General features: G+C 41.5%; 1 protein-coding gene across 1 annotated transcript in view; it reads left to right on the top strand.

The window, feature by feature from the left end:
* The window catches only part of TSPAN5 (tetraspanin 5), a 257,691-nt gene that overhangs the window by 203,973 nt on the left and 38,864 nt on the right, over positions 1 to 14,854 (top strand). The window contains exon 2 of the mRNA XM_006893078.1: positions 365 to 415. Within this exon, the coding sequence (XP_006893140.1) occupies positions 365 to 415 (51 nt within the window). The remainder of the gene's footprint in view (positions 1 to 364; positions 416 to 14,854) is intronic.

Here is a 14,854-nt window from a genome sequence, read left to right as displayed (position 1 = left end):
AATCCATGCCTCTAGCTATCTATTTTCTGGTGAGCTCCAGCAGATACAGATTCATTGAGCCATCACAATCTCCCTTCAAATCCAGGTGGCAGCCATTGAACATTATCCATGTCTTGATTTTACTTAAGAGTCTGCCCGAGTATTGCTCTTAATAATATGAGTGTCTTGAATACTCGCATGTCTGCAGCCTTTGGTAATTATGTAATGTTAGGCAAAAAATATTATGGTAGTTCATTTCCTGGTAAAAGTTGCAATTCAGAGTCAGGAAAATACATAAAAGAATTGATTGCAAACTGTCATATTTGTGTTAGTAAAGACATAATGTTTACCCCTATACTTATACTGCTTTTTTGCTTTCTTTTAGTTCTTGGGAATAGCATTTCTTGGAATTGGACTGTGGGCATGGAATGAAAAGGTAAGTTGAATATAATAAAAATGCACATGTTTTGGTTGCTAGAGGCTACATGTCATTATTTTATTCCTTATTATGTAATAAATATTGTCTAGTTTTCCTCTTTGATAAAGAAACAGAACTCTTTAATAAAGGGAAATGTTCTTGGGAGATATTCCCTCAGATTATTTGGGAATGGAACCTAAATATATTCCCTAAGATTATTTGAGAATGGAGCCTAATGTATCCAATACATATACACAGCAGAGAATGTGTTTCATCAGTTAGCCAGATGTGACCTGTGCCAGTAGCACTTTACCTATCTCTGGCACAAGATTTTTGGTGATACTTCGAAATATCACTAAACCTGCTTTCTCTCCCCCTGCCCCCCTACCGTTTAGAAGATTGCCTAAGCCATAAAAATTTGATGTATGTGAATATATATGTATGGAACTTTGGTGGCTTAATGAAAAAAGGTGTGCTGCAAACCAAAGGTACTTGTTCAAATCCACTAGCTACTCAAAGGGAAAAAGCTGGGGCATGCTCCTCCTGCATGATTTACTGCGTCTGAAAACCTACTGGAGGATCAGCTCTCTGCCGTCTCCAACTCAGCAATATGTACCACGACCACCACATGAGTATGTGAGGGGTTCTGGTGGTGTAGCCCACGTGGAGTTATGGAGTTCAGTTGCACTTCTGTGACTGCTCCAGTGCACCAGTGGTTTCGAGGGAAATGGGTCCTTTCCTCCTGTGAGGGTCAGCTGTACATCAGTTCTTATTCAACAGCAATTATATATAGACGTATAAATAGAAAGATCAATAAATGTGTGTGTGTGTGCGCGTGCGCGTGTTAACATGTGATATGAAGGAAATTCATATTTGAATATCAGATAACGTCATTGTTAATGCTAAGCAGTGTGTATACTTGATGGCTCATTGGAAGTGTCAGGAATATTCCAAATTTAAGATGAAATCTAAAGGAGAGATCTTGAAGCAGAGAGCAGTGGTTCTAGGATACAGTGAAGAGGCAGTCGTGCAGGCACCCTGTGATCTCCGCACACAGACATGCAGCTCTTTGCTGTGTTCACTCCCCCACGTTATTTCCCATCTCTACCCTTTATGTTTTACTCGGTAACATCTACGGAGGCCAAGAGCTGGAATCCAAAACGAATATGAACTGCTTTTCCTTTCTTCCTTTAGAAGTGAACTAGAGGAGAAAGGAGAAAGGAAGTCCCCAGTCATACATTTATTTATCCACTATCACTTTGGTCATTTTATCTTTTCTTATGTTTGGCTTACACTGCGAAGCTTTTTATCATCCACCTTGTGAAAGCCAGGGAGTGTATGAACTGATTAAATTTGTTATCAACTATAAAGTTAATTTACATTTTCCTAGAAGACCATGCTCTTATTTCTCTGGTATTTTGCCCTCTGAGCCTGATCACACTTCAGAGCCAAGACTTCTCGTGAAGTTAGAGGCTGTACCTCCCTGGCAGTTTGAATCCTCAGGAGAAAAATGGGCATTTTTCTTCTACAGGATTTATTGTTGCTGTTGTGTACCAATGAGTTGGAACCGATTCATAGGTGGCCCTCCATCAGGTTCTCAGAGGCAGTAAATCACATGGGAGGATATTTCTCGTCTTTCTCCTATGAAGTAGCAGGTGGGTTTGAACTAGCTGCTTTGAGGTTGGCAGCACAACTCCTTACTACTGACTCATCTCTGAAAACCTGCCGGAGTGTCAGCTATGAGTGGGGTCTGACTCACAGGAACTGAGTTTCAAGAGAGAATGGTGGACTATCTTCTCTCCTGTTGTATACAACCTTGCAAAATTCACTGGAGGGTCAATTGTGAGTCAATTCCAATTCCATGGAAGCAAGAGGGAGTTTTGTAAAAAGGAGAGAAAAACTAAGAAGGTCCAGGAAACAACAACTCTCTGATACCAGCAGCAATTTCTACACCAATATTCACAGAGACTCTAGGGAAAAAAGCTCAAAGTAACCCAAGTTTTTAAAATGCCCTCTGTTTACTTTCAAATTGTTGTTGTTGTTATGTGCCATCGAGTCATTTGCGCCTCATAGTGACCCTATGTACAACAGCCCTAAACCCTGCTCTATCCTGTACCAGTCGCATTGCCTCTGACACACCCATCCCGATTACCCCAGTCACTGAATCAATCCACCTCATAGAGGGTCTTCCCCTCCTGTGCTGTCCCTCCACCCTACCAAGCATGATGTTCCTCTCCAAGGACCTGTCTCTCCTTACAGCATGTTCAGAGTATATCAGATGAAGCCCCAGAATCCTTGCCTCCAAGGAGTAGCCTGGTTTAACCCTCTTTCGGATGGATCCGTTTGTTTTCTTGGCAGTCCATAGAACATTCATACTCTTCTCCAGCACCACAGCTCAAAGGTGTCAATTCTCCTTCTATCCTCCCTAGTCATTGTCCAACTCTCTGATGCATAACAAGTGATTGCAAAGACCATGACCTGTATCAGGCACACCTTAGTCTCCAGAGAGACACCGTTGCTCTTGAATGCTTTAGAGAGGTCCCTAACCGCAGACTTTCCCATTGCAATATGTTTTTTTATTTCCTGGCTGCTTTTGCCAAGAGTGTTGACCGTGGAGCGGAGCAAACTGAAGCTGTGAACAATCGCAATCTCTTCGCCATCCATCCTGATGCTATACTTTTTAAAAAATTTTATTTTATTAATTTTAATGAACATTTACAGAGATTTTGGATTTCCATTCATTCATTGTTGCATTTTTCTCCCTGCCCACCCCCCCCACCCCCAGTTAGCTCTTCTCTTTGAAAAGTAAAATTCCTTCCTTGGTATACAGTTCGTCTGTTACCCGCTCATCCCGTCCCCAGTACACTCCAACAGTTTAAAAGCGGTATATGATTGGGTATTATGGTTATGACAAGAGTCCAGAATGAAGATTACATAGTGGAGTCAAATGCTTTTTAAATTGGGATTTTAACGAACTTTTACAGAGAAGTTGGATTTTCACTCATTTAGTGTTGCACATTTACCTTACTTTATTTACTACTTTTTCTTAGTTTCCCCCCGACCACCATGTTAGTCCTGCTTTATAACAGTGGTGTTAGGCAGTATTTGTCCTTTTGTGACTGAGATATTTCACTCAGCATGATGTCCTCCAGGGTTAGCTATATTGTGTAATGTTTTATGCTTTTACACAGAGTGTAAGATGGTTTACATAAAATGAATTATCCTCCAGAAACTAGGTGACATTATGAGATGGATCAGTGAGTGTCTATGAAGACAAGTGAAGATCTATCAACAGAGATAACGTTATCTTGGAAAGTTTTATGTTGAATACCAACCATCTTTTGGATTATGATTTGCTTCTCCTACAATCCTTTTGTAAGCTTGGAAATATATATCAGTGGAATCTCAGAAATTCCACTTTCAGAAGTTCTCTAGTTGGTTGAATTCCCAGATAACATGACTTTATAAAATCCTCACATAAGAGTCTATTTCTATCTGCCTTGAACTGATGCTGGAAAGCATTAAATGAACTGATTGTCTCATTGAGCAGTAAACAGAAAATGGGTTGTTTTGAAGAGTTTTATTCCCTTTTTATGAAATATAATTATCTTTTTGTTTCATCGATTGCCCTAAATATCTTTTCTCTGATAAAATCACAAACTTCTAAAACTGGCAGTGTCACACAGTTATCAGATCAGAGAAAGCGGACGATGCTATCTTTAGGGAGGCATGAAATAGCAGGCCATTGTCAGGCAGGGCCCACTTGGCAAATAGAAGGTTTCTTTTGAAAGTTGAAATGGCTTGTCTGAGGATTCAGAGCCCCTATGCTACAGTAGATCTGATGAGCAGGAGCCATGTGGTGAAGCAGAGGAGAAAGGAGGTTTCCAGTCATGCATTTATTTATCCATCATCACTTTGGTCAATATTGGCCACACATCCAGCACTAGTCTGGTTCACCCCATTAGGCAGGGAATGATGCTAAGCCCCAGCCTGTATAGACCTTGCATGCCAGTGGGAGCAGTTAATTAGTAGCCAAATGCATGCTTTCAGGTAAGATAAGGGTTAACAAGAGTGATGGGAGAAAGGGTGCTGAGAACTAGTGAGTAGGTGGCATTTGAGTAGAGGCCTTGATGTAATAAGAGAGACCCCGAAGGCATTGTAGTTCAAGGGACTAGCGAGTGTGATGGGCCTGAAAAAAGGACCTGTTGATCCCCAGGAACAGCAAGAAAGGTAGTATGGCTGGAAAGGAGAGGGCACGGGTAGAAGAAGGGAAGAGGTGTAGCGAAAGAGACAGTCAGAGGGCAGATCAGGCAGGTCCTGTAGAAGTTTGCATATATTGTAGTTGCAAGAGGGGTTTGCATAAAAGCAGAATGAACTTCAGTTAGAATATTGTATCAAGTTACCTAGTGCTACTATAACACAGATTCCACAAGGGGTGGTTTTAAAGAATATAGATTCATTCTTTCACTGCTCTAGAGTTTTAATGTTTAAATCAGTGTCTTGTTTGTGTCATTTGTTTTCATGTCAGCAGTCCTAGACATCCTTTGTTTCATTGGTATTCTTTGCTTTGTAGACAATCCTAATGTGATTACTGCCATGTGTGTGTGTGTGTGTGTGTGTGTGTATTTTTTCTAGTCTTTCTACACTTGGAAGTGACCAAGTTTAGGGTCTACTCTACAAAAAAAAAAACCCCTCATTTCCAAACAGGATTATAGCAGTCTGTACCATCCTGACTGCTCCAGTTATCATCTCTGTGACTTTGGACAGTTGAATTAACTTCTCTGAGACACTCTTTCCTTGTGAGATGGCCAACATGTGACTTAAACCTGGTAAAGGTAATACTCATTGCATGCATGGCCACCTTCCTCCCCCAGCACACAACTGTAGCACGTGAGGGCAGCAGAAGATGGTTACCTCAGGTCATCTCAGTTTCTAAGAGAGCCGTGGGCTATGATCCATGGACTGGGTTTTTGTTTTGAGGGCTCTTAAAGAGGATGTGGTGTGCATCGATTGTCTTGTCGATTGTCTTGGTAACTGCAAAGGCTCCTCTGCTGAAGGGGAAGCCCTTTGGGTTAATCTACAAAGCTGGATAAAATTTTTGACAAGGTGATGTTCCACAGTGAACCACAGTTGAGCATGGTGGACAGCATATACTTGCTGAGCCAATAGCACCAGCCTGTGAATTAGAAAGTTCCACAGACGGAGATACAATGATGTCTACTTTAAAGCAGACATGGAAGGTAAATATGGGAACTTTGGTGGTTTACTGATAGAATTCTTGTCTCCCATCCTGACCAACACACATTATGTACAACCCCCAACTATCTGTCAGTGGAGGATTGTGCGTATTATTGTGATCTCAGTGGATTTCAGCAGAACTTTCAGACTAAGACAGACTTGGAAGAAAGTTCTGTCTTTTGGCTAATGAAAATTGACCAGTGAAAATCCGGTGGGTCATGACCATTCCATTCCGAACCGATCACAAGAGGGCACAAGAAGTGGCAGAGTCTTGTGCATGAGGTTGCTGTCAGTGGAGGGCAAACTCAAAGGCAGCTAACAACCATAGCATCGAGAACATAATTCTCCAAGCCAGGTTACAGCTGGAAGGATCAGATCTCTTTAATGGATGAAGCATTAAATATTATTATGTGGAGAACAGAGGCACTAGAGGCATAAATTATTACCTGTCATACTTAGTTAATGCTGGCTTGAGTTTTAAGCCTACAGTTAATATTAAAGCTGGATACTAGAGATCATAATTAAATAATTCATTTCCCCCACTTCCATATTGATTATGAAGATGCAAAGGCTGGCTGCATCTCCAGGGGAAACAGGCTTAAGGGCAGTTGTTCAGAAATCTTTGGATCTGCTGCTTTGAAAGGAGTATCAACAATTCTATGACAAATGCCAGTCACCTCTTGCCGAGATCTAGCCATAATCAACGCATTATTCAAGTGTTATTGAGTACCTTCCATAGCTGCTTTATTAACTGTGCAAAGGCATTTGACTGTGTAGATCATAACAAATTTGGCTGGCCTTGAGAACCTCAGAACGCTTAAATTCTGCTTATGTGAAACCCACACATAAACCAAATAGCACTTGTCTGAACAGAAGGACGATTGCATGGTTTAAAATCAGGAAAGGTGTGTGCCAGAGCTGTATCCTTTCTCCATACCTATTTAATCTATGTTTTGAGCAAACAATTTGAGAAGCTGAGATATAAGAAGAATAATGTGGAAGAAGGCTCATCAATAAGCGGTGTTAAACAGATGGCATAATCTTACTTGCTTCAAGTGAAGATGACTTGAAATACTTGCTTCAAATTCTGAAGAAGATCAAAGACTATGTGGGAGACATATCATCATCAAGAATACAAAAACCTTCATGACTGGACCAAAATGCAACATCATGATTGTTGTTGTTGTTGATTGCCATCTAGTTGAGGTCAACTCATAATGACTCTGTGTACAAAAGACCTAATGCCTTTCCATAGCAATCGCTGTTTCTCCAAGTTCATCGAGTTTCCAGAGGCATGTGGTTTAGGAAGTGGATGCCACTCCTGCTTCCCAACCTGTTTTACAACTGGGAGTTCCACCAAACACTGTCCACAATGGGAAACCATTCTGGTATTTGATATCCCCATGGCACAAGGTTCAGCATCATAGCAATCTCAGGTTACCTCATATAGCACATTGACAAAGAGTGATGTGCAAAGTGGAAAAATGTTCTACCAGATATATCAGCACTAGTCTCATTTAGCAGTTGTTAAGTGTTGTCAATTTGAATATTACTTAGAGTAGTAAGCTTTGCACAATACACCTGATAGATCATGATAGACCATGATAGATGGAGATAATATTGAGCTTATCAATTATTTCATTTTACTTGGATTCACAACTCCCCTGGTTATAATAGTCAAGGAATCCATGGATGTGTTGCATTGGTAAAATGGACTGTCAAGGGCCTTTCCAAAATACTCACAAGAAAAGGATGTCCGTTTAAAGACTATGGTGCCCCTGATTCTAGCCATGGCATTTTGCAATTGCTGTCTATGCATCTTGGGTTGGACAGTGAATAAAGATGACAGAAGAAGCAGCAATAATTTTGAGTTGTGGTGTTCGAGTAATGGGTATCCCATGGATAGCCAAAATAATGAACAAGTCTGGCTTGGAGGAAATGCAGCCAGGGTGCTCCTTAGAGGGAAGGGCTGTGAGACTTGGTCTCAGATATTGTTTTCAGGAGGGGCCATTCCTTGGGTATCATTTAGGGAAAGTCAGAGAAAGAGGAAGACCATCAATAAGATAGATTGATAAAATTGTTTGTCATTGGGCAAATATAATTGAGCTTGAGTGTATCAGAGATAGGGAGGAGGATGCTGAATAGGGCAAGGTTCAGCTCTATTGTTCGTAGGGTGGCACCCAATGAGGACAGTAATATTTAACAACTCCACTCGCTCAGCAATTCTTAAGCTGAAGAAACTGAAGAACAAATTCAAGCCTCGAGTTTCAATACTTAAGGATGCTTTGGGCAGAATGTTAAATGATTTAGCAAGCATTAAAAGAACATGGGAAGAGTATACAAAGTCATTGTACCAAAAGGAATTGATAGACACAGAAAAATTTCATGAAACAACGTATGAGAAAGAGCCTGTGGTTATGAAGGAAGAAGTTCAAGCTGCTCTGAAATAATTGGCAAAGAAAACAAGGCCCAAGAATTGACAGCATACCAATTGACATATTCAACAAACAGACGCTACCCTGGATGTACTCACTAGATTATGCCAAGAAATCTGGAGAACAACCACTGGGCTAACTCACTGGAAAAAATCTATATTTGTTCCCATTCCAAGGAAAGGTGACCTGACAAAGTGCAGAAATTATCAAACAATATAATTAATATTACATGCAAGCAAGATTCTTCTGAAAATTATTCAAAACAACTGGAACAGCACATGAGCAGAGAACTGTTCAATGTGCAGGCAGGGTTTAGAAGAGGGCATGGTACTAATGATATTATAGCTAATGTTAGGTAGATCCTGGCTGAAAACAGAGAGTACCAGAGGAATGTCCATTTATCTGTATTTAATTGACTGTAAAGGCATTTGACTGTGTGGAGCACAACAAATTGTGCTAACTCTGAGAATAATGGGAATCTCAGAACACTTGATCATGCTTATGTGAAACCTATACTTGGCTCAGGACACAGTTGTCAGAACAGAGTAAGGAAACACTGCATGGTTCAAAATTGGGAAGGGTATACGCCAGGGATGTGTCCTATCTCTGTACCTTTTCAATCTATATGCAGAATAGATTATCCGGGAGGCTAGGCTGTATGAGGAGAAATGTGTCATCAGGATTGAAGGAAGACTCATCAACAATCTGTGCTATGGAAATGGCACAACCCTGCTTGCTGAAACTGAGGAGGACCTGAAGCGCTTGCTGCAGAAAGTTAAGGACTGCAGCCTTCAATATGGATTGAAGCTCAACATCAAGAAAACAAAGATTCTCACCACAGGGTCAATTGACGGCATTATGATAGATGATTGAGATTGTTAACAGTTTTAGTTTGCTTGGCTCTACAGTCAACACTCTTGGTACCAGTAGCCAGGAAATTAAAAGACACCTGCTGTCAGAGATTTGTCCAAAAGTACTGAAGAGTAATGATGTCAGTCTGGAGACCAAGGTGCACCTGATACAGGCCATTGTCTTCACAATTACTTGCTTATGCATCAGAAAGCTGGACAATGACTAGGGATGCTAGAAGGAGAATTGATGCTTTGAACTGTGGTGCTGGAGAAGAGTATTGAATATACCATGGACTGCTAGGAAAGCAACCAGGTTCATCCTAGACAGAGTGATACCAGGCTGTTCCTTGGATGCAAGGATTCTGAAGCTCCATCTGACATACTTTGGATATATTGCAAGGAGGGTGGAGGGATAGCACAAGAGAGGAAGACCCTAGATGAGATGGATTGACTCAGTGACTGGGTTAATGAGGATAGATGTGTCAGACAGTAAGATTGGCACAGAATACAGCAGAGTTTAGGGCTGTTGTACATAGGGTCGCTATGAGTCGCAAGTGACTCCATGCACATAACAACATCATTAGCAAAGGACTCAGCATTTCTTTCTCTTTGAGTTATTCTTATAATTGGAAAACTTTCTCTCTGCCATTGTTTTCACTTTGATTCTGAATCTACCTTATTGTCTCCCGCAGTATACAAACATCCAGTTGGGAAAGGTGAAGGGCCATTTTGCGTGTCATGTGAATTTGATTTCCCAGTGTTTTATATAGTAATCTGTTGTTTGTGCAATAGAATTGTGGGAGAGATTAAAATATTTCAAGAATCATCAAAAGGTGACACAAAAACACAAAGTCAGTATATATATTTTGTTGTACTTTTGTGTGCAGGGTCTCTACAAACCTTCAATTTGCTAAAACAAATACCTGTGGAAGATGATAAAAGGTCGTGTGACTTTAAGTCTCTTTTCCTATATGACATATGCAACTTGACTGAATATTGAAGCTAAATAATCTGCTTTTCTCTAGGTGGTCCTCACAACATGAGGAGTCCCTTCATCATGTTTATTGCTCTCTTCTGACCTCACTCTAGTATACACTCTGTATCATTGAGAGGGTACTTTTTATGAGTTAAATTGTATTGTTTTCCTCCTTTAATTTATATTAGTGTAACCCCTCTTCCTGTGGGGTATAATCCTGTTTGGAAATATGTTTTCCTTTGTTGTGTTAATTAGATTTTACCCAAGTAGGATGGGTTCTAAACCTAATCACTTCTGACTTATAAAAACAGCAGATTAGACTTGGAGACATCTGGGGGAGGGGGGAAGGGAGATGCCATACAAAGATAACCAACCAACCAAGAAATGCCAGGAACTACCTTGGAAACAATCAGCATGTCAAAAAACCTTAATTTAGATTTTTAGCCTCCCGAATTGTGAGAAAAGAAATTTCTATCCTTTAAAGAACACCACCTTATATTTCTGTTACAATAGCAGTAGGTAACCAAGCGAATGCTTTCTGGGCTGGAGAAAGTAGGGCTGGATTAGGTTTCTTCCCTTTTATCTGTTGCCTTTGCTGCTTGAGATCTCACTGTCAATTGCTGAGTTCACTGAGTTCCCAAGTGGGTGCAGAGCCAAATACTAATCTGAGTTTACCTCATCCACTTCTGGTCTAGCTGGTTTTCAGAGTCAAATGCATGGTTCCATGTTTACTCGGTTTTCGTTCAACTCACCTCTCCACCTACTGAGATGGTTTTGGAGCCTGAAACTATCATTTGGCTCCTTTGGTTTCAGTCGCACATTTTAATCACACTTCGCTCAGTTCCTTCTTCTGAATCACCTGTGCTACCGGGGAGATTCTGACTTGGGAGGCCTAGGGTAGCAGCTGGGATGCTCTTTTTTAACAAGCTCCTAGATTGTTCAGATCACAGTCAAGTTTGGTTATCACTGATAAATGTCACTCTTATGTTGAACAGGAAAGGACAGAGCCCAATAACATGTCACTGGCGATTTCCTTTTGGGTTGACACTCATTCACTTATATATGCCCTGAGTGTCATCAGTCAAGCGGCTTCTAATCCATCTGCTTGTCATTGCATCGAACTATTTTCTGCATCTTGTCTTTATAGAGGTACAAATAGACTCTGTCTCATATTTTCTTCTGATTTTCTATTCAGGGCACTGAGCCGAACACAAGAATTTCTAATTGAACCTATGCATCATATTGAACATCACGTTCTCAGCTAGGTCCTGCGAAAGCTTTTGTCAGGAAGGAAGAATCTGAACCACTGCTCATCATTCCTCCCTTTTGAAACACTTATTTGTTGTTGTAAAGTGCCATGACTTTGACTACAACTCATCGCAAGCCCATGAATACAGATCAGAACCTTGCCCTGTCCTCTGCCGTCCTTGCCATCTCAATGCTTGAACCCATTGTTAACAGTCACTGTGTTAATTCATCTTGTTGAGAATCTTCCTCTCTTTCTTTGACCCTTTGTCTTTCCCAGCATGATGTCCTCAGTTGACTTCTTGGTTTTCCTGTTTCAAGAAGACTTTGCTTCTCAGACTCCTCTTCTCGTCCTGCCCTGTGACTCCGACAGCTCTGAGCTTTAAAGAGCCCAGGCTCTATTCCTGACATCTTCGCTGTCTTCCTTTATATTCTGGGAGGCCTCATCTAGGCTTGAGGCCTTAAACACCATCTATTACTGATGCCTTCCAAATTTATATCATTGGTCCAGGCGTCATCTGAACTTCAGACTCATCTAGCCTGGAGCCTACACAGCTCCACTTAGATGATTAATGGGCTTCTGAAACCTGACACATCTAAAACAGCACAATACTGCTTCTGCCTTCAGACCAGCTCTTCCCAGTCGCTACACCCTCCCACTTGCTCAGGTATCCTTGTCAGACTTCTTTCTTGTTTTTCCTCACTCCATGGTCAGTCCATCTGCAGGGATAGTCAGCTTTTCCTTGAAGCTGTATTGCAATTCTGATTTCTTTGGACCACCACCACTGCCATGACCTGCTTTAAGTCACTGCTGTATTTTGCCTGCATTTTTGCAGAAAAGTCCTATATTTTCCTGTCTCTCTGCCCTTGCATTCTGCCTCCAACCCAGGCACATCACTGTGCAGATGGAAGACAGATCCTGCCACTTCTCTGCTCCAAAATTTTCATTTCATTCACAGTGAAAGCCAGGTGTGGAGCCCTGTCACTTCCTCTTCCTAGGTGCCTGGTTATGCAGTTTCTGCTTCATTGCTAACCTAAAGGTTGGCATTTCAGGTCCACCTTGGCAGTACCATAGAATAAAACTACTACTTCTAAAAGAACATTAGGGAGCTGTTCAGTGCCAACACAGGGTTTTGAAAAGAGTTGGCATCTATGTGGCTGCAACACCTCTATGACTTCCTCTTTCCCACAGTGCCCTCCATGTACCTTGCTATTCCACCAGCTTTCCAAGTATGCTGCCCTCTCAGAGCCTTTGTACCTGCTCATCTCCTGCTGGTATACACTTCCCAGATGTTGTTGTTGTTATGTGCCATCGAGTCACCTTCAAGTCATAGTGACCTTATGCACAGTATCTTTGAACCCTGCCCTATTCTGAGCCTGCCTACCCCCAGTAGCCCAGTTACTAGGCCAATCCGTCTCACCCACAGTCTTCCCTTCCTACACTGTTCCTTTACCCTTCTAAGCATGATATCCTTCTTCAAGGACTGGTCCCTCCTGGAAACATGCCCAGAACTTCAAAATCCTGGCCTCCAAGGAGCAACTTGGTTGATCCTCTCCACGACAGACCGGTTCATTTTCTTGGAAGTCCCTGGTATGTTCAAGATTCTTCTCCAGTACTGCAACTCATTGACATTGATTATTTTCCTGTCATCCTTAGTCACTGTCCAGGCTCTCTGATGCATAGCAAGTAATTGTGAAGACTGTGATCTGGATTACCTACACAGAGAGCTTTGGTGGCCTAGTGGTAAGAAGCTGCATTGGAGTCCTGAAAGTGTGGAGGTTTAAATCCACCAGCTCCTCCCTGGGAGCAAGATGGGCAGTCGCCTCTTGTGCAGTTAACTGCTTTGAAAACCCGTCAGAGTGTCAGCTATAGGTTGATTCTGACTCAGTGGTACAAAAGAACAACATCACTCCCCAGATAGTCATGTTTGTTTTATGTCCAGGTCTCTGCTCAGAGGTCACATTTGTTAATAAGAGTTCTGGACTTATTTAAAATAACAACCTTCACCCACCACCCAGCCTTTTCTTCCCCTTTCTCAGTGTTTTTCCCCTCGTAGAACTTAACCACAAGTAGTTTGTCTCTCTTAATCCTCTAGAGCACAAAACTTTGTTTATTGCCAGCTCCTGTACCTAGAACATTAATTGGCACACAGTAGATGTTCAAGAAATTATGTTCATGATAGTGTGAATGAGCCTATGGGATGATGATTGCGTTCTTCCAAGCCCTGGTTATTTTGTGTCTTGTGTCATTCAGTTCTAGATATCAGTAGTCACTTCAGGTATTTTTGGTTACTTTGCATGCATCTGGATGTTGGACAGTAACTAAGGATGACAGAAGAATTGATGCCTTTGAGTTGTGGTGTTAGAAAAGAATACTATCCTATGAACTGCCAAAAGAACGAACAAGTCTGTGTGGGAGGAAGTTCAACCAGGATGTTCCTTAGATTCAAGGACGGTGAAACTTCATTTCACATACTTTGTGCATGTTATCATTAGGGACCAATCACTGGAAAAAGATTTCATGCTGAGAAAGCTGAAGGGTCAGAGAAAAAGAGGAAGACCCTCAACAAGATGTGTTGATACAGTTGTTGTAACAGTGGGCTGGCGCATATCAAAGATGGTGAGGAAGGTACAGGAGAGGGCAAAGTTCAGATCTATTGTTCATGTTGTTGTTATATACCATCAAGTCAGAAACGACCCATAGCTGACCCTCCAATGGGTTTTCAGAGGCAGTTAATTGCACAGAAGGAGATTGCCCATCCTTCTCCCAAGAAATGGCTGGTAGCCTTGAACCGCGTGCCTTTTGGATTGCTGCGCAGGGTCAGTGTAAGTCATAGCTGACTCAATAGCACCTACCAAGAAGTCACTTTAGAACTCCAGTGTAAAAGGAGGCAGAATTGCAGTGGTTTCCTATTCCTTAGGAATTATTCCTCTCAACTCATGGCCGTTGAGTTAGAACCAGCTCCTCACTGGGCCTCCATTAGCATTTTTGAGGCTGTAAATTGCACATCTTTGCACAGATTGCCCATGTTTCTCCTGTAGAGCCACTGGTGTATTTGGACCACCAGAAAAGCACTACCTTTGGCTTAGCAGCACGATTCCCTACAGACTGCAACACTGGAACTCCTTTTCATTGTCAGAAACAAGAAATCTAGAAATTCCAGGTAAATCAGTAAAGAATATGGATAACTGATATTTCTCTTGTGAAACTATATACGATTAGCTTCTTTCATGGAAAAAATTTAGGATACTTCTCCTAGGAGGAGGTATTTTCTTTTTCACCCAACTCAATGCTTATTACTCAGATTTTTGGTGAAGGAGAGAGGGAGAGTGCATATCAGCATGTTGCCAGAAGAAATTGTTGGGGGCAAAGGGAGGATTTTGAAAGCAAGAAAAATGCCCTTCCTGGAACCTCCCCTGAGTTTGAGCTCAGGGAGCCAGGAGTGACTTAACAAATGAGAAAATTCTTTACGGGCAGAAACCTTTTCCTGTTGCGTTGTATGCCTTGTTCCCTCCCAGTCGGTGCTTCATACAAAAGATCATGCAGAAGTTGTCTATAGACTCAATGCATAAGGATACATAACAGAGCCTTAAACAATGTAAAATGCCATGCAGGAAAGGAAAGAAAGAGCACTTAAGAAAGGAACTTTGGTTTTGATGTCCATCATCTCTGGAAATGTTTCAGATTAAAACTGTAGAGGAATTTTAGGAG

The sequence above is a fragment of the Elephantulus edwardii genome, unplaced genomic scaffold, assembly GCF_000299155.1.
Source record: "Elephantulus edwardii isolate Elephantulus edwardi_28Jun2011 unplaced genomic scaffold, EleEdw1.0 scaffold00122, whole genome shotgun sequence".
Taxonomy (NCBI): Eukaryota; Metazoa; Chordata; class Mammalia; order Macroscelidea; family Macroscelididae; genus Elephantulus; species Elephantulus edwardii.
The sequence above is the reverse complement of the archived record's forward strand: the minus strand, read 5'-3'. Positions and strand labels throughout refer to the sequence as shown.